General features: G+C 34.2%; 1 protein-coding gene across 3 annotated transcripts in view; it reads left to right on the top strand.

Moving 5' to 3' along the window:
* Nucleotides 1-22,280, top strand: part of TTC23 (tetratricopeptide repeat domain 23) — a 106,074-nt gene that overhangs the window by 74,742 nt on the left and 9,052 nt on the right. For all 3 annotated transcript variants that reach the window (XM_074234187.1, XM_074234186.1, XM_074234185.1), the window contains 3 exons: nt 10,645-10,772; nt 14,648-14,797; nt 22,100-22,182. In XM_074234187.1, the coding sequence (XP_074090288.1) occupies nt 10,645-10,772; nt 14,648-14,797; nt 22,100-22,182 (361 nt within the window). The remainder of the gene's footprint in view (nt 1-10,644; nt 10,773-14,647; nt 14,798-22,099; nt 22,183-22,280) is intronic.

Genomic DNA, 22,280 nt, shown 5'->3' with positions numbered 1-22,280 from the left:
TCTTTTTTTAATATTTTGTTTTCCAATTATATACAATAGTAGTTTCTAATTCATTTTTGTAAGATTTGGAATTTTATAATTTCCTCCCCCTTCCCCCCCCCCACAGAAGGCAATCTGATAATCTTTACATTGTTTCCATGCTATATACATTGATTAAAATTGAATGTGTTGAGAGAGAAATCATATCCTTGATGAGAAAATAAAATATTAGAGATAGCAATAATATGTATTACATAAGACACTTTTTTATTAAAATTGAAAGTAATGGACTTTGGTCTTTTTTAAACTCCACAGTTCTTTCTCTGGCTACAGAAGTTATTCTCTGTTGCAGGTACTCTAAAATTGTCCCTGATTATTGCATTGATGGAATGAACAAGTCCACTAAGGTTGATCATCACCCCGACACTAAACATTTTTCTAACCTCCCACTCTATGGGAGAATGTTGTGATAGGCAGTGGGGACACTACAAAAATTAAATGAAATTCTCTGCCTCTTTTCATGGAATCTGTAGTTGTTTCCAGCTCTACAATTCAATGATTTTATACCTATAAATGGGCAGCATTTTTTCCCCTTCCCAGTCCTGGCTTTACCAATTGTATCTGTGGCTGCCCTCTCAAGAGTTGGAAAAGATCACAGAGGCTATCATGGTTCCAACTAATCAGGTCTCTCAGCTTGAGACCCTCTAGGGATGTGGACCTTACTATTTCCCAAGGCAACTAATTACACTTTTGGACATTTTTAATTGTTAGGAACATTTCCCTCATATTGAACTGAAATCTACTTCTCTACAACTATCAGAATGTGAGGTACTTTTACATAATATTTAAATGAAAAACTTGTCAGTTTTCCTGTTGCCTGATGATTGAGTACTCGGGCTAATGCCATGCCTAGGATATGATTTTTTTCCTATTTTAAATCCCCAAATGTTCTTAAGGGTTTTTCATTTCATATTGTGTGGAGATTACTTTCATGACTGTTACAAAAGATAATTGTCAAATTTTACATAAAGGGTTCTCTTTTAATTAAAACTATCCCCATTGTTCTAATTTTTTTCTGACTTAGATTGCCTTAGGACAAGCTCAGGAAAATAAGCACTGTGTTCCTGGGGGATTTATTTTAATTAATAGCCACATGACCAGAGATCTGCCAAATTGTAATCATACCTAAATATCTTTTCAATGAAATATTCCTTTAATTTGTCTATATATGTCCATGGATAACAGCATCTATTAAGTAGGAAGTAAGATAGGTCTGAATTCTCAACTTCCTATCTACAGGGATACTTTGAAATGGGATGGCATTGTGGTTATCCTGCAAAAACTTAGCTTCACAAACTGTAGGAGCTGAAGTGGGCCTATTTTTTTTTTTTAATAATAGACTCTCAGAGTTGGAAGAGACCTTGGAAATCCCCTAGTATAGCCTAGACCTAAGCAGTATTTTCCTATATATCATCCCTTCTCCTTCTCCAAAGTGATAAATTCAATCTTCACTTGAAGAATTCAAGAAGTGAGGAACTCGGAGCAGCTAGGTGATGCAGTGGATAGAGAGCACTAGCCCTGGAGTCAGAAGGACACCTGAGTTCAAGTGTGACCTCAGACACCTAATAATTGTTTAGTTGTGTCACCTTGGGAAAAATAAGGCACCTATTGCCTTAAATAAATAAAAAAATTTTAAAAGAAATTTTTAAGGTTTTTCATTAAGCTTTTAAGAAGCTTAATTCTATTTTAACGCTTTCTTTTAGGAAGATATTTCTTAAATTGTGCTGACATGAGCACTTTTATAATCTCTACTTGTTTATGCTCACTTCTGCACTCAAAAGCTAAGAAACAAAACAAGTCCAGTCCTAATATATTTCAGTTCTTCAAGTACCCACTAAATTTTATTATCTCTATGTGAGAATCTGGGGTATAGTTTCTGAAAACATTGTTTCTGTTAATATTGCCTGAGTTTGGGGGAGTTTTTTTAGGCTGCCACATCACATTGCTGGCTTATATTTAGCTTTTACTCAGCTGCAAAGTTTCTTTCACATGATCTATTGTCTGGATGCTTCTAAGCCTTTACCTAGTATCTTGAATGAAGGATTTTACACTAGCCCCATTTAGCCATATGAACTTCAGCACTCAATCATCTGTGGTTATCAAGATATATTTGTATCCAGATTCAGGTGCCTATCAAGTGAAATTTTATAATCTATTGTCTACTTCAGTCTTATACAATTGGCAATGGTTTAATTTCAAAAGGGACATTTTCACTTAAGACATTGACAAAAATGTGTAATGGAAATGCGTGGGTCCTGCTCAGACACCTTCCATTAGACCCTTACCTCCAGGTGACCATCCATCTCTTCATCACACTCTACAAGTCCTGTCAGTCAACCTGTACTTTTACTTTACAACCAGTTTGCCTACAACTCTTCATCTCAGCCACAAGGATGCATGAAAAACCTGGCCTGTTCCAGGTTTCATCTGTGCTGAAAACAAGGTGCACAATGGCTAAGGTAGTTCCTTTTTCTATTAGCCTGGTAACTGTAAGAAAATTAAGTGAGGTTAACAAGAATGACCTATGCCAATTCAGAGTTAGTCAGTAAGCATTAATTAAGCCCCTGCTATGTGTGCTGCGGATAGATACAAAGACAGAAAAAAAAAAACCAGTGTATAACTTCAAAGAGCTCAGCCTAATGAAGACCACATGCAAACAAATATATTCAAACAAGATAAATGCAACATAAGCAAGAAAACTAAGAGGGATTGGAAAAGGCTTCCTATAAAATGTGAGATTTTAGCTGGCATTTGGAGGAACCCGTGGACGAAAGGAAGTAGAGATGAGGAGGTCATTTTAAGCATGGAGGACAGTCAGACAAAATGCTTCGAGATGAGAGATGGAATATCTCGTATGAAGAACAACAAGAAGGCCAGTGTCCCTAGAATGCAGAATACATAGTGAGGGATGAGGAGACTAAGATTGGAGAAGCTTGAAAGGAGCCACTGAAGTTTATTGAATATTAAAACTACAATTTAGGAAAATCCCATTGGAGGCTAAACGAAGGGCTGATTAATCGGTCAGGAAACACATGAGGCAAGCAGATCCACCAGCAGGTTATACTGCAGTAGTCTAGGCAGGAGGTAATGAGAGCCTGCACCAGAGTGGTGGCAGTGCTGAAGGAGAGAAGAGAAGGGGGTGTGTTTAAGAGATGTTACAGAGGTGAAATTGGCTGTTCTTGGCAATGGATTGGATATGAAAAATAGTGAACAATAAGGATGGTATATACATGGCAAACCTGGAGGATTATGGGGATAGTAGTATACTCCATAGTAACAGAGAAGTTTGGGAAGGAATGAATCCCTGGTTAGTTTAAGATGTCTTTGGGACAGCGAGTTCAAGATATAATGGAATGGGGCAGCTAGGTGGCGCAGTGGATAGAACACCAGCCCTGGAGTCAGGAGTACCTGAGTTCAAATCCAATCTCAGACACTTAATAATTGCCTAGCTGTGTGGCCTTGGGCAAGCCACTTAACCCCATTTGCCTTACAAAACAAAACTAAAAAAAAAAAGAATGGGAAACTAGAAGTAGTCAGAGAGATTAGCCCCAGTTAAGGAGATTTGAGAATTATCAGCATAGAGATAATAATTAATTCCTTGGGAGATGATGACATCACTAAGTGAAGTAGTGAAATAAAAGAAGGGTGCCCAGGTCAGAATCCATTGCTACCCCTAAAATTAGAGGGAATGACCTGGACTTAAGAGATAGGAGGAGAACCAGGAGAGAATCCTAAAAAAAAGTAAAAGTATGAAAGGGGAGAGATTAAATGAGAGACTACAGAGAAGAAGAATGGATACAGAAAAGGACATTAGCCCTGATAATTAAGAGATCATTGATAAATTTGAAGAGGAGAGTTTTTCTGGAATGATGAGGTCATAAACCAGATTGTAAAAATTTTGAAGAGAATGAGAGTTAAGAAAGTGGAGGCTTCTATTATAGAAAGTCTTCTTAAGAAAAGTTTTACTGAAAAAAGTGTAAGAGAAAGGGAATGATAATTACCTTGAATGGAAAGATAAAGTGAGTGTTTTTTGTAGTTGGAGGAGTCATGAGCATGGGCATTAACTTTACCCTGGACATACTGCCCTAACTCATACATAATCTCATTCCCAACCTCTCCCTCACTCTGATAGACTTTCCTCTTGCTTTGAGAATAGTCATCAAATCAATGATACTGTAACTTCTGGAAGGGATATGACAATTCCCTACCCATTCCAGCATATATATATATATATATATATATATATATATATATATATATATACACATATATATATATGTATATATATATATACTTTTTTTTAGTTTTTCATAGAAATGGGGTTAAGTGGCTTACCCAAGGCCACACAGCTAGGTAATTATTAAGTGTCTGAGACCGGATTTGAACTCAGGTACTCCTGACTCCAGGGCCAGTGCTCTATCCACTGTGCCACCTAGCCACCCTGCCTAGGTACTTAATAAATGCTTTTTCATTCATTCATCTAGCCAACTTCCCTTTATAAGCTCTCATAAATTATGCCTTTAAAAATGTCTTTCAGAATCACAAGAAATTTTGAAATTGAACTCAGAGGCCCATAAGTTAAAGAATCTACTTTCTTTCATAATTGCCTATTTACAGGACATTTTAAAAAATTACTTATTAATAATCACCAATATTAGTTTGGTAGTCAAAATTGTTCAATATGCTGGGATTTAGTTCACCTTAACTCCAAATCAGCCTGGTTACTCCACTTCATCAACCACCTCCTGATAGGAGGATAGTGCCATTTACTCCAAAACTCCATTTAAGAAGGATGTTCACCTCAGAATATCATATTTCACCTGACTGATCTGCTTTGGGAATTCTCTGACTTTTCAATCATGCCACAGAAAGTTCATTAATAAGAAAACCTCCACAGGACAGCCAGCAAGATCCCATCAGTGTGCTGTCTGTCTGTCACCATCCTCTGACTCTTCTTGGAGGGTATAGCCCTGAACTCCAAATAACTATTTAAGGTGGGAGCCCAACTCAGAATATCTCATTTTTTTACTTGGCTGCACTACTTTGGAACTTCTCTGAGTTTTTCACCATCCCTGTATGACAGATAACATCTTCTCCCAACCTACTTTTAAGTTTCCTTTTGTGTGTTGTCTTCCCCTATTGGATTGTAAGCTCCTTATGAACAGGGACTCTTCCCCTTTGTCTTTGTATCTCTTGGTATTAGCATAAAGTGCTAAGGTGACTTGATGCTCTCTTACCATCTTCTTTTTCTACATAAGCTTTTATGGATTTATAATCTCACTTGTGTCAGGCACATTTCTGTCGTTCAGACATTTCATTTATATCTTACTCTTCATGAACCCATGATCTTGACAAAGATCCTGGAGTGGTTTGCCATTTCTTCTCCAGGTCATTTTATAGATGAAGACAAGGCAAACATAGTTAAGTGACTTGCCCATGGTCACATACTTATTAAGTATTTGAGGCTTGGTTTGAACTCAGGTCTTCCTGACTCCAGGCCTGTACCACCTAACTGCCTGTTTGGAACACATATATTACCCCCTAATCCATGTTTTCTTATCCTGTGCAATTTCTTTTTGTTGTCTTCCCATAAATTCTGTATAGAAAGTCTCTCTTAAGAACTCTGTATTCCTTCTCAGTTTTAAAAAATATGTTTCAGATATGAATTAGTACAGCTTTTGGGTTTTCCTTCTGTTATCCCTCACTCACAATATGTGATCAACTTCTTTTATTTTTGTTTGTTCAATCCTTTCCTGCATCATTGTTTTTAATAAAGAAAATAAGTAAAATAGGGGTTAATTTTTGTCTTTCTTTCATTTTTTGCTTTTCCTCTGACCCTCCAACAAAATTATAACAACAACCAAAAAAACTGTTTGCATGTCTTTAACTTCCATTGCAAACTTCAGTTCACTTCACTTGAAAATAACTACATTGAAAAAGGAAAGAACTACACTGACTTTCTGTGCATTTACTTTTCTTCAATATCTACTAATTATAAATGTAGTTGGAATGAAACTTGGAAAGACTGATGACACTGGGAAACAAGTCAAGCACCTGTGCTCCTGCGGATGCTAATTTCAGATTTACAGACTGATCCACTATCCTAAATTTTAGAAAATGACCTAATCTTCTGAAGAGATCTATATCAAATTGCTGATGATTTAAGATCAGGTTTTTTAAAGTTGGGAATATCTTTTCTTAGACACCAAGTGTAAAAAGTTCAAAGATTTTTTGACCATTCATGATCTCCAGTACACTTAGTTTCATGGAACAAATTCTGTCATTTCAAGAGTGGAACTCTTATAAGTGAACCATGCTTACCTTCTCAGTTGAAAACGAACTTAAACATCCAGAATGGCATATATAAAAATATGTATAATAATATTCTGAGACTAAAGGATTATAGATGTCAAGGTTATAATCAGATTATGATGATGATGATGATGATAATTCACAATTTAGTTTCCATTAGATAAGCAATATAATAATTATGATAGACTAAAAATACTGAGAATGAAATAGATCAAGTGATTTGCCCATAAGTCATATAGCTAGATGGTGGTAAAACTAAGACTCAGACCCAGATCTTCTAATTCAAAGTCCAAAATTATCTCTTCTCTGTTCCACAGTTAAGAAATTAACTTCCTAAGAGACATTAGTATTTTGTATCAGAGAGGAAAACTTTTGATTACCTTGTTTTCTAGCTATAAGATTTTGTTTTGTTTTAACAAAAATGAAGGTAGTTCAAGACTTATCAAAATTTTACTCTACTTACCAATGACCCATACATAAAAACAACTGTCATAGACCTTATTCTAGCTTCTTCTCTCAATGGTGAAAACATCATATTTGCTTCCACTGCAATGAATGTAGAAATTTTAGAGAATTTGTGGCTTTGGAATAAAAATAAACTGTGAAAACAAAAAACTTTGAGGGAACTTTCCTTAGAGAAAGTCCTTAGGCAGGCCTATTCTAATCTACATTAATGCTGCCATTATCCTCTCACAAGGAAATATAAAAAAGAATGAAAGAAAAAATGAAAATGGTTAAAGAATTATCATTTATTCACAATAATTAAAATAGTTCAATAAAATTGAAATGACTTTCCTAAAAATATAGCTAATATCATCTGTGTGGAGGGAGAGCCTTTTGTAAACCTTGAAATATTATGTAAATTTGCTATTATTATAACTATTAATTCATAGAAACCTTTATATATCTTAAGATTTGCAAAACACTTTGAAATATTAGCTCATTTGATCCTTTGAGATAGTGTTATGATTGCCAATTTTCAGATAAGAAACCTGAGGTTCAAAGGGATTATCATTATAACTTATTGGAGGAGAAAAGGAGGGAGATAATTATGGAGCATGGTAAGGTGGGTCATCCTGAGATGCCATAATTCAGACTTTAGAGAAGAATGAGGACTCAAACAACATGAGAACTAGAGAAAATAAAGCGAGATGAAAGTATACAAAATGTAAACTGTATGTTTCAAAATTTTGTCCATGTGCTGGCTCTATTCTCATGAGAAGGTAACTGTCTTCAAATCTGACTCTTTCAGGCTAGACATTTAATTGTATGTGTGTGTGTGTGTGTGTGTGTGTGTGTGTCTGTGTGTCTGTGTGCCTGTGTGTCTGTGTGTCTGTGTGTCTGTGTGTTTGGGGTTTTTTTAGACATTTAATTATATAGTTCAGCTACATTGTGGATGAGCAAACATTTGTGATTTGATCAGAAAAGATAGAAAAAAAAGAATTACTGAAAAAAAAAGTAATACACAGAGGAGACCAGAAGATAGTTTAGAAGGGGGCACAGACAGGCAGGACAGTATTAGTAGTATTACTTTAAATCTTGAGTAAACAAAACAAACAAAGCCTTCAACTAACCAGATAGTTTAGTGTGTTAGTCAAACCCCTCTCTTTCTTACATAGACATATCATACTGTTCACTAAAAATTAATCTCCAGAATGAAGACACTGAAGAACTAAAAAGACCCTGATAATTAAAGAAAAGACAGTCCATCACTATTTAAATCTGAATTAGCCAAAGGATTCAATTAGTCATAATTCTTTATTCCATGTCATTCTGATTAAACCAACTTTACTGAAATATTCTTCCAAGCAGATATATTAATGTAAATTATTAGTTGTATTTAATTAAATAAAAAATTGTTTCAAAGTTAAGTAAAAACATAGCCATTCCAAAAATCAATTAAGAATTATGGTTGGCCTGTAAAAACACTTCAGATCACTAATAAGAGAAATGAGAAAAAAACAATTATGGGGTCCCATCCAACACCATCTTATTGGCAAAGGTAGTAAAAACGAAAAAGACAGTTGTTAGAGGGACTATAAGAAATTAGGAACAGTAATGAATTGTTGATGAAACTATAAATTAGGAGATCTATTCTGGAAGACAATTTAAAACTATACTCAAAAGTCACTAAAGGGCATACCCTTTGATCCAGAGATAATATTATCTGTTTTTTATACTCCCAAAAAGTCAGTGGTGAGACATATATATATATATATATATATATACTAAAATATTAATAGCACCACTTTTTGTTGTAGCAAAAAGCTAAAAATAAAATGTATGTCTATCAATGGGAGAATAATAAATTATGGTATATAATAGAATATTATTTTGCCTTAAAATATATATATGGGGGCCACTGAACCCAACTACTTCATTTTACAGATGAGAAACAGAAAGGTTAAGTAACTTCTTCAGAATCACACAGTAAGTGTATAAGATATAATTTGAACCCAAGCCTTCCTGGTTCTATTATATTTGAACCCAAGCCTGCCTTTTCTATTATATTGCCATGTGGAAGGCTTTTATTGGGGGAGCAGAATTAGGAACGTGCAGGGGAATTAGTGATAGTGGGACAAAAAAGAAAGAAAAAAGATCAATGAAACATTTTTTTAGATAACACAAAAGTGATGAAAAGAAAGTTTAAAAATGATATCAACAGGTTGATCTTGGTACTACTATGTTAAATGTATACATACTTACATACATACGTACATATATACAGGCATATATATTTATGACCCTTTTAATGGGCAGTTATAAATTACTACAATCTAAAAGTTAGAATGGAGGAAAAGGTACAGTGTCAGGTAGTACTGGGGGTCATAAAGGAAGAACTATTTGTTTTAATGTATTCTTCTTTCCCCTGTCTCTCTCCATGCCCAAGCTAATTATTCTTCTGTGAATCTAAAAAAAATCAGGAATGAGGTCAAATGGAAGTTTTCCCTTTATACACCAAAATTACATTTTTATTTTAATCCTTTTTTTGGTAGAAATCTGTCTAAATTATGCTATAAATTTTCCTGCCTTTTTTTTTAAACAGGGAACAAAATAGAATTTAACCTTTTTAAGCCTTATGGTCATCATCATCATGAGCATCAATTAAAAAAATTTAATAAAAACTATTTTGGTAAAAATCAATATGGTGATGTCCATAGGGCTTATTGAGATGTTTGCCCCTATACTATATAGCTCTAGGCTGTGGTTTTTGAATTCTTGTATCTGTCCCATTTCATAGTTCTTTATCTGTCACATCCCTCTGTCAGCTTCTTGCTATCAGTGTTTCTGCTTCTAACTGCCTTCCTTACCAATTCTAAATTACTTTTTCTAATCAAAGTGATTTGAGTTATTCCTAAAAACAGCAGACTTAAAATATATGAAACATTGATGGGTAAACTAATAATAGAATCTCTCTTAACTCTATTGCTCAAGCTGCAGCTGCAGTTGATATGTGGCAATTAATAGTGTGAAATAAATTACCACATCAAAGCTAAGATAAACTTTGCATCACAAAGTATCTAAAAGAAAAACAAATGGACAGTGAATTTTTGATATTTTTCCTCTAAACAAATTGCTTGATCATTAGTGTATGAACTTTATTTACTCATTTTGGCTATTCAGAGGCCTTCCTGGCTTCCTTCCATATTCTTGGCTATGTTCTAGATAAGTTAGATGATCACAAGTAATGATTAATAACATCATTATACAGTCAGACAAATTAAGTCCATTAAAAGACATCAGTAAGGCACCATTGTTGTATATTCAGATCCTAATGACTCTCAAGTATAAAATATACTTCCTGTTTGGAGAATTCTTGTTTCACTTGTACAATTTGTACATATTTATGCCATCTCAAGGGAAAAATTAAGATGTATTATGACCTAAGAAAGTCAGTTTGACATATAGCTTTGTAGTCATGAGGCAATTCACTTAATCTTTCAGCTTCTTTGATATGCAGCTTCTTTTTATGTATTAAAATAGGAATAATTATGTCTACTCTGCCTACTTCATATTATTATTATTATTGAAGGATCAAATGAGATTTTGTATAAGAATGGACTCTGAAAACTTGAAAAATGCTATTAAAATATGATTCTGAAATTATTTGCAAACCACTATGTCACTATATAAATGCTAATTATTATCATAAATCTTTCTATCATTCATTTCATTGGTGGGCTTGTTTACTAATTTTCAGATAGGTTATTATTACTAAAAACATCTTATTCTATTGTTTTTCTTTTCCTTCCAAATGGAAAAGTCTTCATTTTTAAAAGTGATTTTTTGTAGATGTGGCAGAGCAATATTTTCAAGAGAGTATGACTGTCTTTACAAAAGGCAAAGGAATAACCCATGAGAAATTTTTTGTAATTCAAGATGAATTTTGCTGTTTTCTTCGAACTACTGGCAAGCTAAAGGTAAGATATTTTGGAATATTACTAACATTTCCATTCGAAGACTTTAAGTGCTGATATTTACAATGGGAAATATTGAATTTCGAAGGACTGTTTCCAAATGACTAGAAGTTTCCATAAGAACAGCAGTCTGAAAACATATGAGACATTGATGGATAAACTCTCTTGATTCTAGCTCAAGCTGTAGCTGTAGTTGGTATGTAGTAAATAATAGTGTGAAAAGAGAACCAATGCTTTTTGTTTAGGACAAAAGAAAAAAATTGCATTCATCCAAAACCACCAGAGAGTGAGTAGAAGTTCTGATTCACTCACTCTTTCCAATCAACTGTCATTGTGCTTTGTCCCAACATGTGAAAATGGATCAAACATTCAGAATTCATCTTTATTATGATATATAGAGAATCATGTTACCATCATCCCTAAAATTAAACAAGTTTCAGAAATCCATGTTTTACATTTTTATTTTAAAACTCAAAGCACATCTTGATTTCCTATGACAAAATTTTATTGCCAAGCTGACTTCTTTTGCCACTTTTGTTTACTTTTTGAATCACCTATGCCCTATTAGTCTGTGTCAGTGTCAATGTGCATGCATGAATACATGTATATCACATTTAGGAAATGAGAACTCATTGTCCATATAATATGTCTTACTTGAAGAACAAGTTAAATATGGCTAGTAAATTAAACTTCTATCCCTAGATTCATTCCAAAGTAAAATATAAATGAATTTTAGATTTTGAATTGTCTTATGCCACTGGTCTTTATCATATAAAGAGTTGAAAGTTGGTCCTGTCTGTACTGTTTACTGCAGCATGAAATCTAACCTAAAGTGCATATACCTATGCCATTTTGATCAACCTCTAGAATAGCATCTCTAATTGACAGTGACTATTCTATGACATTCTATCAGGCTGATATCCCATCCTTTTTAATAGTTTGTAGCCTGAAATTTTGCTTTATATAACTAATTTAAATTGAAGATGAGCCATTTAAAATACTTTATCCCTCACATTTCAGAATATGATGCAAGTAAAATGTTTAAAATATTTCATCTGGGGGGGAAACTAGGTGGTGCTCTGGAATCAGGAGGACCTGAGTTCAAATCCAGACTCAGACACTTAATAATTGCCTAGCTGTGTGACCTTGGGCAAGTCACTTAAGCCCATTGCCTTAAATACATAAAATTTTAAAAAAAATTGAAAATCACCTGAATGTAAATGCTGCTATAAAACTTTGAATTTTTAATTTCATGTCAATCTCCTCAAAATCTTTGACTGGCACCCTGCTGACTACAGGATAAAATCAATTCCCTTAACCTTACACTTAAAACTCTCTACAATCTAATCCCTATTTTTCCAGATTCTGCTCCCACATCTTCCCTTTCCTTCATTCAGACTGCTTTACTTATTGGGCTCGCCCATCTAGAAAGCCCTGCCTTTTATCCAGATCTTTAAAGACTCAGTGCAATCTCACCTTCTTCATGAAATGCTCCCTGATCAGCATGAAGTACTTTTTCTTTCCTATGAAGTCATAACTAGGAATTTTCTTATCAGTGACAAATTCAGTTGAGTATGGAAAGATAGGAAGGTTGAGGGAGGGGGAAGGCCCTAAAACACTAGAAATGGTGGGGGCAGGAGGAATTCATGTACTGCCCTGTATAAGTCAGGGAAGGGTTCATGTACAAGAAGACTGAGGATTGGCATACAGAAATAGGAAATCTGCTTGTTTCCTATTTTAACTAATTATTCTTCATAACTGGGCTAAACTCATGTCTTTCTGTGCTGTAGAAAGAATGAAAGTGCTGTCAGCTTTTTCCACACTTTGTAATAAGTCCCACCCTAATTATGATTCTAGTTTCCTCTGAACTCCTAAAGCTTTCGTTGGCTACAAAATTCATTTGGCAGCTAATCATTACTTAAGACATACTCCTCTCGTTGAGTATTACTTAAAATATTTTATTGCTATTTAACTTTTCCTGTCTCACCAATCCAGTGGGATGATAACCCTTTTAACAGCAAAAGGCTATTGTGTGTTTCTTTGTTTTCGTTTTTTGTTTTGACAACTTAAAAGAAGCAGGACCTTCTTCAGTTGTCTTGATTTTTGTCTTGTCACTGGATTCTGATGACTTTGGAGGAGAGGGTGAGGCTGATGACTTTGCTCAGCTCTGCCTCACTTAAATTCAATTCATGCCCAAATCAAGGTATCATTCTCATGATATTGTTCCTCTTTGAGAATGAAGGATGAACAACAAATACATGGCACTAGCTTTGCACTTAGTCAATTTTTCAGAAAAAATTTAGTCAATTTCTTTCTATTTTGTGTGACTCAGAAGTTAAGTATGTAAGTCATTTGAAAATAGAACTCCTAAACTCTGTTCCTTTCATTGACCATATATAACCAGTTAGTCATTTCCTTTGGAAACACTTGCGGACTCCACTCTTTCTCTGAAGTTCCATTCATTTCCTACAAACATGTGACACAGCATCAGAAAAGAAAAATTGCTGACAAATCTAAGCACAACTTAAAAAAAAGAAAAAATAAAGTTAAGCATAATTTCTTTTTTCTTCAGGGAAGAATTTCCCTGAATTCAATTTCTTTTCTTCACATAATTAAATAACATTTGGCAGAAACTTTTGATATTGCTAAGAGCATTAAATGATTATTGTATGTGTATATCTGCAGGTCTTTGATTCTTTGAAGGTAAGACCCCTTTTACAAATGTGCTACATGGTAGATAGAGAGCTGACCTCTGAGTCAGGAAGATCAGGTTTCAGTTTCAATTCTGGACAAGTCACATCACCTCAGTGCCCACAAGCATTCTTTCAGACTTTAAAGTACTATCTCCCTTGGAAGAGGAAGTTAGTTCCTTATCTGAAGTTTCTTACACAAATGAAATCACACATGGAATCTAAGAAAAAATTTTTACCACTATTTTTGAATCCATACAACTCATTTGAAATCAATGCTTGTAATTTCTCTGATGAATGTTAACTTCCTGTACCAATGCAGACCTCCCACCCACTCTACCAATTAAATTATGTCTCACAGCTAATATTTATCAGAGATAGGGTTTGAACCCCACATGTTTCTGACTCTGAGATTAGATTTCTTTATTATCTCTAATATACACAAATGGATCTACATATACAAATAGATGTATATGTGTATATACATAAATATATAACATGAAAGTGTTATAGATGGATATTTGAAAATATTCCAGTCATTTTATGTAACCTGTAGCTAATCTTCAAGCTAACAGACCTTTTAATAGAGTTTCAGTATTTAGTGTAAGAGATTTGAATATTTTTTCCTAGCATTTTCAAGTGAATATCTATAGATAGTAGCTAGGAAGGTATTATTTCATTATTTTCTAACCAATTCTAGTTTTTCTTGTTGTTTTTTAATTCTATAGCTGGGATTAAAATATTCTAATAAATTATACAAAATGAAATTATTCATGTCATATTTTCTGTTTACTTTTAGTGTCTAAAATTATTTATGAGAAAAAATTGAAATGCATCCTAGATTTTATGAAAGCATTCAGATTAGAAAGATAGCTTGGGGTTGTTTCCCCCATGTGAATAGAAGATACTTCAACTAAAAATATTTAATTATTTCATTACTGATCAAAATGAAAAAAAAATGAGATACAAGAATGGACTTTTCTTCTAAGTGTGTGACTTATATTTTTTAAAATGTGGCTGTGCATTCCTGTCTCTTGTTTAGATAAAGAATATTTTAAGGCACTTGTACAAAACTTCATTCTTCCCAAGAGTAAAAATATACCTCACATACATAATATTCTTAACAGTCAATGCTCTTCATCAACTTTTGAACCTTGCCAATGAAATAACTTTATATTCCTTTTGTAGAAAGCAGCTCAAATGCTGAAGGAATCGCTAGGTACCAAAGTAGCAATATTTGGGGATATCAGTCCTGAAATGGCAGGAACTTACTGTCTCCTTGGAGAAGCAGACCTGGCGCATGGAGACCATAACATGGCATACAAGAAATTTAAGAAGGTAAATCTAATAATAAGTCAAGACAAATGTCGAGGTTGGAGTGTGTGAGGGGGTGGGGTGAGAAGTCGAGGGTGGAGCTTAGGGCTGTGTAAACTGATATTTTGGTAAGCTGATTTGATTTGAATAAACCAACATATGATATCTGCTTCTTAGCTTGAAGAGATAGTAATCTGCAAATTTCATTTTTAACTGAATCTTATTCTTAGAAAACCTTTCAAATAGTTATGAAAACAAGAAGGAAGTGCTTTTCACTACCTAACAAAAGTGAAAGGGCAAATTCTAACACCAAGAGAGATTTGTTGAAATGTATAAATGTTTCAGCCTTCACCTTGAACTGAAAAAAAAAAAAACAAAATAGACCACCATTTCTTCAGGTTACAGGACCAAAAGTGAGAGGGAGGGTAGTTTTGAAATGTAACCCTTCCCCCAACCAACAAAGAGCATGGTGTTCATGTTGTTAGTAAAAGGGATCTTCACTCATGCCTACCTTACATACTACAAGAAAGAGTGGGAGACTCTCCCTGTCTGTTATTTGCAAAGGCACAGTGTGTTGTAGCTAATCTCAGAAGCAAGTCTCTGATGTCTCCCACATGGGTGCCTCCATTTTAGGTGGCCTTAGATCTGGGCACATGGAAAAGCCAGGTTGTAATTATAAGAATCAACTCTGTGTGGGGGAATGCAGGATATAAAAATTTGAGAATTGAAGTTTCTGTAAAATTAAAACATATGTAAACAATTAAATAACATGTAGTCCCCAAACCTAACCACAATATCACAAAGTTTATAGAGAGATCGGTTGGTTATCTTTTGATTTCTAGGATTATTGCCAACCTCTCGGGAGAACACTACAGTTGAAATTAGTCTTGATAACCTACAAGAGGACAAGGAAAGCTATGTGACCATTGTAGGTACTTGCTCACAAGTCAATGGCCCTAAGCTAGCTACCATTGCCTATTTATAGGGTTATCACTTTTCCATTACCTGACCTCTTCTTTGCAAATTACTGTCTTCATGAATTAAGAGTTAAATAGCAAAGGGGTGATAGAGTATATTGACAGGTATCCTTAGGTATCAGGTAGAACTCATGGATAAATATAAAAGATAACAGATCTTGGAGGCTTCCTAGAATGACCATCACCACTACCATCCCTTTCTTCCTCCCCCATGCACACATTTTTTTCAGATGAGAAATTGTAACCAAGTGAAGTTAAATGACTTGCCCAAAATCATGCAGTATCAGAGGTGTAATTCGAACCTAAATCCTCTGACTCTAGTTCTCATACCTTTTCCATGCCTTTCTGAACCTTCATGTAAGATACAATCTAAAAAACAGACAGAGGCCTAAGGAAAAATCATACACTCACATTCATTATTGGTTTCTAGAAGCTAAAGATCAATTCAGTTGTAAGTAATTCTTGGATTTAATGAGCTCTGACACAAATGAAAAATGGTAACCTTTTATTCAATTTATATAAATTTATTTAACAGTTTACCAAAATTAAAAACCAAAGCATGCATGTATGTTTTGTGTATATGTATATACATATGTGTATATATAATAATTTTAACTTAATCTCAGGCCAGTAGCTGGCTCATCAATGAATGTATAGGACACAAGTGATTACTGAAAGCAGGCTCTGTTACATCTGCTGCTAAATGGGAACTTTTTCAGATGTTACATTTAGCATTTGGATTGTGTGAAGCCAGCAACTCTTAAAGTTACTAGCTAAGTGTGGATTTTCTGCTATTTGTATCACAACAGCAGCTGCAGTTCCTAAGTTTCTAGCTTAGTAGCCTGGAATCCACTTAATTGTAGCTTTTCCAGATGTATTCTTGTGTTGTGTGGTCTAAAGCATGGTTATTAAGGGTATGAAAAACAGACCAAGAAAGCAAAGCAGAAGGTGGGATTAAATTACAAAATGGCATAGTGGATCATTTATCAGCCTGTAATGAAAATACAGGGATTCTGTTGGCTCCAAAGAGAATTTCAGTGTTCAAAATTAAAAAAAAAAACCCTGGTTTTTCTTCTAAAGTAAGTATAACTTCTAGTGTTTCAAGGTAGGTAGCAACATTCAAAAATAATTCACAAACTGTCTTACAGTGACTATAAAAAGGTTTTTAAATACAAGTAATTTTGTTTATAATACAAATTGATATTGTGCTTCATGACCCCATGGTCCATGGCATATCAGGCTTTTCTATCCTCTATTGTCTCTTGAAGTCTATTGTGAAATTAATTGTTATTAAGTCTCTGTAATTATAAATTAAGATTTAAAAGTAAACCCAAATACTGAAAAATTCACCAAACAATAAAATTATCATTTTATAGTTTCCTTCGAAAAACTCAAAACCTACATCATGTAGTCCTATAAACAGAATAGGGAGAACTTATTTATATGGAAAACTCTTATGTATTCACATAGAGAACATTCTGTGTCTAAAATTCAGAATTCCTATTTCCTATCTTATTTTATTAGTTCTGCTACCACATTTTAGAATAAAATTTCCTAATCCCCTCAATATATTTAATCAAGTTATAATATCCTGTTGGTAAATCAGTAATTTTGTACTCATTTGGGTAAAACCTATCAGGCCTCTGTGGTCTGAGTGCATCTGATGATAATTATTTTCAAATATATACAGAAGAAAATAGAGACCTAGATTGTAACTCTTTCATTCATTGCTGCCTCATTTCTTCCTTAGCTAGTCTTAATCATTGAATGGACATTGCCTCAGTCAAACTGAGACTTGTTAAAGCACATAACTTAAAAAGGCCAGTCTCCCACTACATCCAGGGCCATCTCCAGTCATCCTGATCGATATTGTGCCTCTAGTCCTAGATGGCTCTTCAGGAGACACCAAGGCAGGTGACTTTGTACAGCCCTCCCTCAATTAAATCCAATTCACATGCATGCATCACCTCTCTGATGTCAGAGTCTTCTTCCAGAATGAAGGACAAACAACAACAAAAACAACAGCTCATTGTTACAGAAAAATAGAATCTCTTTATATTTGAGAGTATATAAATAATAATTTAACTGTGTTGAGACACACAAACAAGAAGTTACCATTATTATTTTTTTCTTATATATTTATTTTCCACTTATATGCAAAGATAGCATTTTTCCACCATTCTCATTTCCTACCTTCCACCCTTTGGCAGCAATCAATCTGATATAAGTTGTACATGTAAAATTGGGTTTAATATATTTCTACATTACTCAAACTGTGAAAGAAGAACTAGAACTAAGGGGAGGAATCCTGAGAATGAAAGATAAACACATAAAAGAAGTTTTAAAAAGTGAACATAATGGTTTTTCCTCTGCATTCAAATCCATATATTTTTGCTGGATATGGATGACATTTTCTTTAACAGGTCACTCAGGATTTGTCCTTGATCACTGAACTGATGAGAGGAGTTTTATCTATCATGGTTGGCCCTTTCAAATTGTTATTAGTGTATATAAACTTCTCCTGGTTCTGTTCACTTCACTCAGCCTCAGTTCATGCAAGTCTTTCCATGCTTTTCTGAAGTCAAACTGCTCATGATTACTTTATTCCCCCTTTTTTGGGGGAGGGGGGCAAGGCAATGGGGTTAAATGCCTTGCCCAAGGTCACACAGCTAAATATTAAGTCTCTGAGACCAAATTTGAACTCAGATCCTCCTGACTCCAGGGCTGATGCTCTATCTACTACACCATCTAGCTGCTCCTGCTCATGATTTTTTAATACAATAGTACTCTATAACATTCATATGCCATAACTTGTTCAACCATTCCCCAATTGATGGGCATCCCTTCAATTTCCAACTTTTTGCCATATAAAAAATAACAGCTATAAATATTTTTGTACATGTGGAACCTTTCCTCTTTTGGGGGATATAGGCCTAGTAGCAGTTTTTTCCCCTCTAATTCTAATCCCTTTGTATGTACCCTTGGTTCATTCTCTTTGCTGCTTCTTCACATATTGCTCTGCTGGTATCTCTCTATTTATCAGTTCCTTTCCCTGTTGTCTACAAAAATACCCAAGTCATCCCCATCCTTAAAGGCTACCACTCTGCTAATTGTCATCCAATATCTTTCCTCTTTTTTCTCAAAGTGTAGTCACTTGTATTTCCTTCCTCTCCTCTCACTCTCTTCTAAACCCAACCAAATCATCAAACTGAAAAAAACACCTCTTTTCCAAGCTGATAATTATCACTTAATAGTCTTTTCTTGGGCCTCATCCTTCTTTACCTCTCTGCGACATTGGACTATTGACCACTTCTTTTCCCTGGACATTTTCTCTTCCTTGTGCTTTCCAAACACTGCTCTCTCTTGGTTCTCCTCCCCCTTGGTATCTCAAAACTTTGCATCTACCTTGGAGCACTGTCCTGGACCTTCTTTTTCTTTCTTTATTCTTTCTCTTGATGATCTCCTAACTCCCATGTATTTATCATCTCTAGGCAAAAGATTCCCAAATCTATATATCCAGCCCTAGTCTAATGAGATTCAGGTCCACATCACAAGCTACCTCCTGGACATTTGGAACTAGATACCCTATAAGCTGCTGTCGCAACATATGCAAAATAGTAGTCCTTATCTTTCTCTTCCCAATCTGTTCTCTTCCAAACATCCCTATATTTCTTAAGGATACCAGTATCCTTTTAAATCACCTGGATTTACAGACTTAGTGCATCTATCCTGGCTTTCTAATCTCTTACTCCACATCTTGATTCAGTTGCTAAATCTTAGTTTTTACTTCCACAATATCTCCCACATCTATTACTTCTCTCTGCTCACATAAGTTACCACCACCCTAGTACAACCCTTATTACCTTTTTTTTTTGTCTACTGCAACAGCTTCCTAAATTTTTCCTAAAAGATCTGATCATGTCATTCACCACTACCCCCTACAAACACTCAGTAAATTCAAAAGGTTCCCTATTACTTCTACGGTTAAATATAAACTTATATTTCTCATTTAATGCCTTCACCATTTGACTTTGAGACTTTCCGGTCTTATTACACATTACTTTCCTCCACAGATTCTACAGTCTTAGTAATCCACTTAGATTCACATACAACACTCCATCCTCCTTCTCCATGGCTTTGTACCAACAACTCTCCCATGCCTGGAATTCTCTCCCTCTCATTGCTGCTCCTTGGAATTCTTGGTTTCCTTCACAAACTGTACAAAAGTGCCTCTTTCTTCCTGGGGTCTCTATTGAATATCCCAACTTCTGGTGTTTTCCTATCCCTTCCCCAACAAGTAACCTTGTTTTGAATGTTTTATATATACCCATATAAATGTGTGTCTTCTCTCCCATTAGAATCTAAGTTCCTAAGGAAAGGGATGGTTTCACTCTTTGTGTCCTCAGCACATACTACATATGGCAGATACTTAATAATAATAATAATATATATATATACATACATATTTATATGGTTATAAAATTCTTATATTCAGAAAGAAATAAAAGGAGGTAAGGAGGCTGTTAGAAGGTGAGGGAATAGGATAAAAGGGTATATAGGTGGGTATGTAGATTAATGGGGATATAAAAGGGAAGGTAGGTTAATGGAGGGAGGGGGCTAGAGAAGGGTGTATAAGGAGAGATTCTTTAAAGGGTAGTTAATTAAGAAATAGGAGGGCAAGGTAGCGAGGAGTAGAGACTATAAGTGAGAGATACAAGACAAATACCTATGTGAGTATATGTATATTATATATATATATCCATATATATATATATATGTGTGTGTGTGTGAATATGTGTGTATATGTATACATATATAGATATTTATGCATATATCTATGCTTGATTATTACTGTCCTTGGAGGGGAAGGAGGTAATGGGATGAGAAGGAGAAAAATAAGCAGTACACAGTAGAGAACAGAAGAAAACCTACAAGGAAGCAAAGATGGACAATTTTGAGCACAATGTTTAATATTTATTTTATAAGTTTTCTTGAAATAAAAATTTATTTTTTTATATTCAAAATCCTCTCTTGAGTTTTGCTATGACTATGACAATGTTTTCCCCTTATTTTTGTCAAATAAAAAGATTTTTTTCAAAAAAGCATTCCCTAGTCTGGTCACTAATGAAAAAATTTGGTTTTAAAAAAAACTACATACGTTCACTTATACCTTCATTAAGCAGCCATTTATTAAGGTACCTGCTGTATGCCAGGTATAAGGCTAAGCATTTGGTAAACAAAGTCAATACAAAAATAACCCCTGTCCCTAATTAATTTATATTCTGTTGATTATTAAAAAGATTATCTACTTTTTCTTATTTAATATATTCTTAACCATAATAACATAATTTGGACTTTGATTATATATTATAGATCTCTTTCACTTTCTAATCTGGCTAATGTGGTCATTGAAAATGCTATCTATTGCTGTTAAAATTTTTACATCCTTAAAAAATGTCTGAAGAGTTCTTTATTTCTACATTGAAGTAAAGAGGTATATATTAAATGAAGTCATAGGTTTAAAGCATTTTGCAAATCTTAAAATGCCATATGAGGACTATCATAAATGAAATAAAGTTAAGAGAAAAAAGAACAGAAGATCAAGTCAGCATACTAATTACAAGTAGGTACAAAAGCATATCAATAGAGACTATAAAATTATGTTCATAAATATTTTTATTAAATGCTTGTTCTAATTTTGTTTCTTTAACAAATGTGAAACTTAAGAAAAAGAATGTCATTCTGATTGAAATATGAGATTGTAGATTTAACCAGCAGGGACTTAACCCTCTCATGCTTACAGAGGAAGAAACAGATCTAGAGAAGTCAAATGACTTGAAAAAGATCTAAGGTCTTATAGGTAAAACTGGGATTTACCTAGGTTCTCTCATTGTGTATCAAGCTGCTTCCAAATAATTATAGCTTATATTTATGTGGCATATTGAAGTTTAAGAAATACTTTAATAATTTTATTTGATCCTTAGTCTTGTGTGGTAGATATAAATAATATCTATATTCTATATAGAACATATAGAAATAGTTTCTAAAGAAGTTGTGAGTGAGTGTTTAAGACTCACATAACTACTGAGTGGCAGAATTTAGGCCTAAACCTGGATATTCTAAATCTAAATGCTTTGTCTGTGATGATACACTGTTTCTTTAAGTGTTCCTCTCTTTATGCATAGATTTCTTCCAAATTTCCATAAAGAAATTTTGTTTCTCTATGGAAGTATTCCTGGTCATGAATTCAATCATATAATGGCTACATGCAAGAGATTCTGTCATTAAAGAGAAATGTCTTGTTCTGGTTATATTTTTGTATTAAATTAGTAAATGGTTTATTTTGCAGTGTCTTCAGATTCAGACTCTGTTATATGGATCTCAAGATAAAAGGACAACTGTCACCCAGCAGACCCTTGACTCATTATCAAAGTGAGTTTTATTGTTGAATAGTCCTCCATGCTGTCTTTTATAGTTGTCTGTTGTGTTCAGACAGGGTGGATTACAAAAAGTCCTGTGAAAATGAACAA

The sequence above is a fragment of the Macrotis lagotis genome, chromosome 4 (genome assembly GCF_037893015.1).
Source record: "Macrotis lagotis isolate mMagLag1 chromosome 4, bilby.v1.9.chrom.fasta, whole genome shotgun sequence".
Lineage (NCBI taxonomy): Eukaryota > Metazoa > Chordata > Mammalia > Peramelemorphia > Peramelidae > Macrotis > Macrotis lagotis.
The sequence above is the reverse complement of the archived record's forward strand: the minus strand, read 5'-3'. Positions and strand labels throughout refer to the sequence as shown.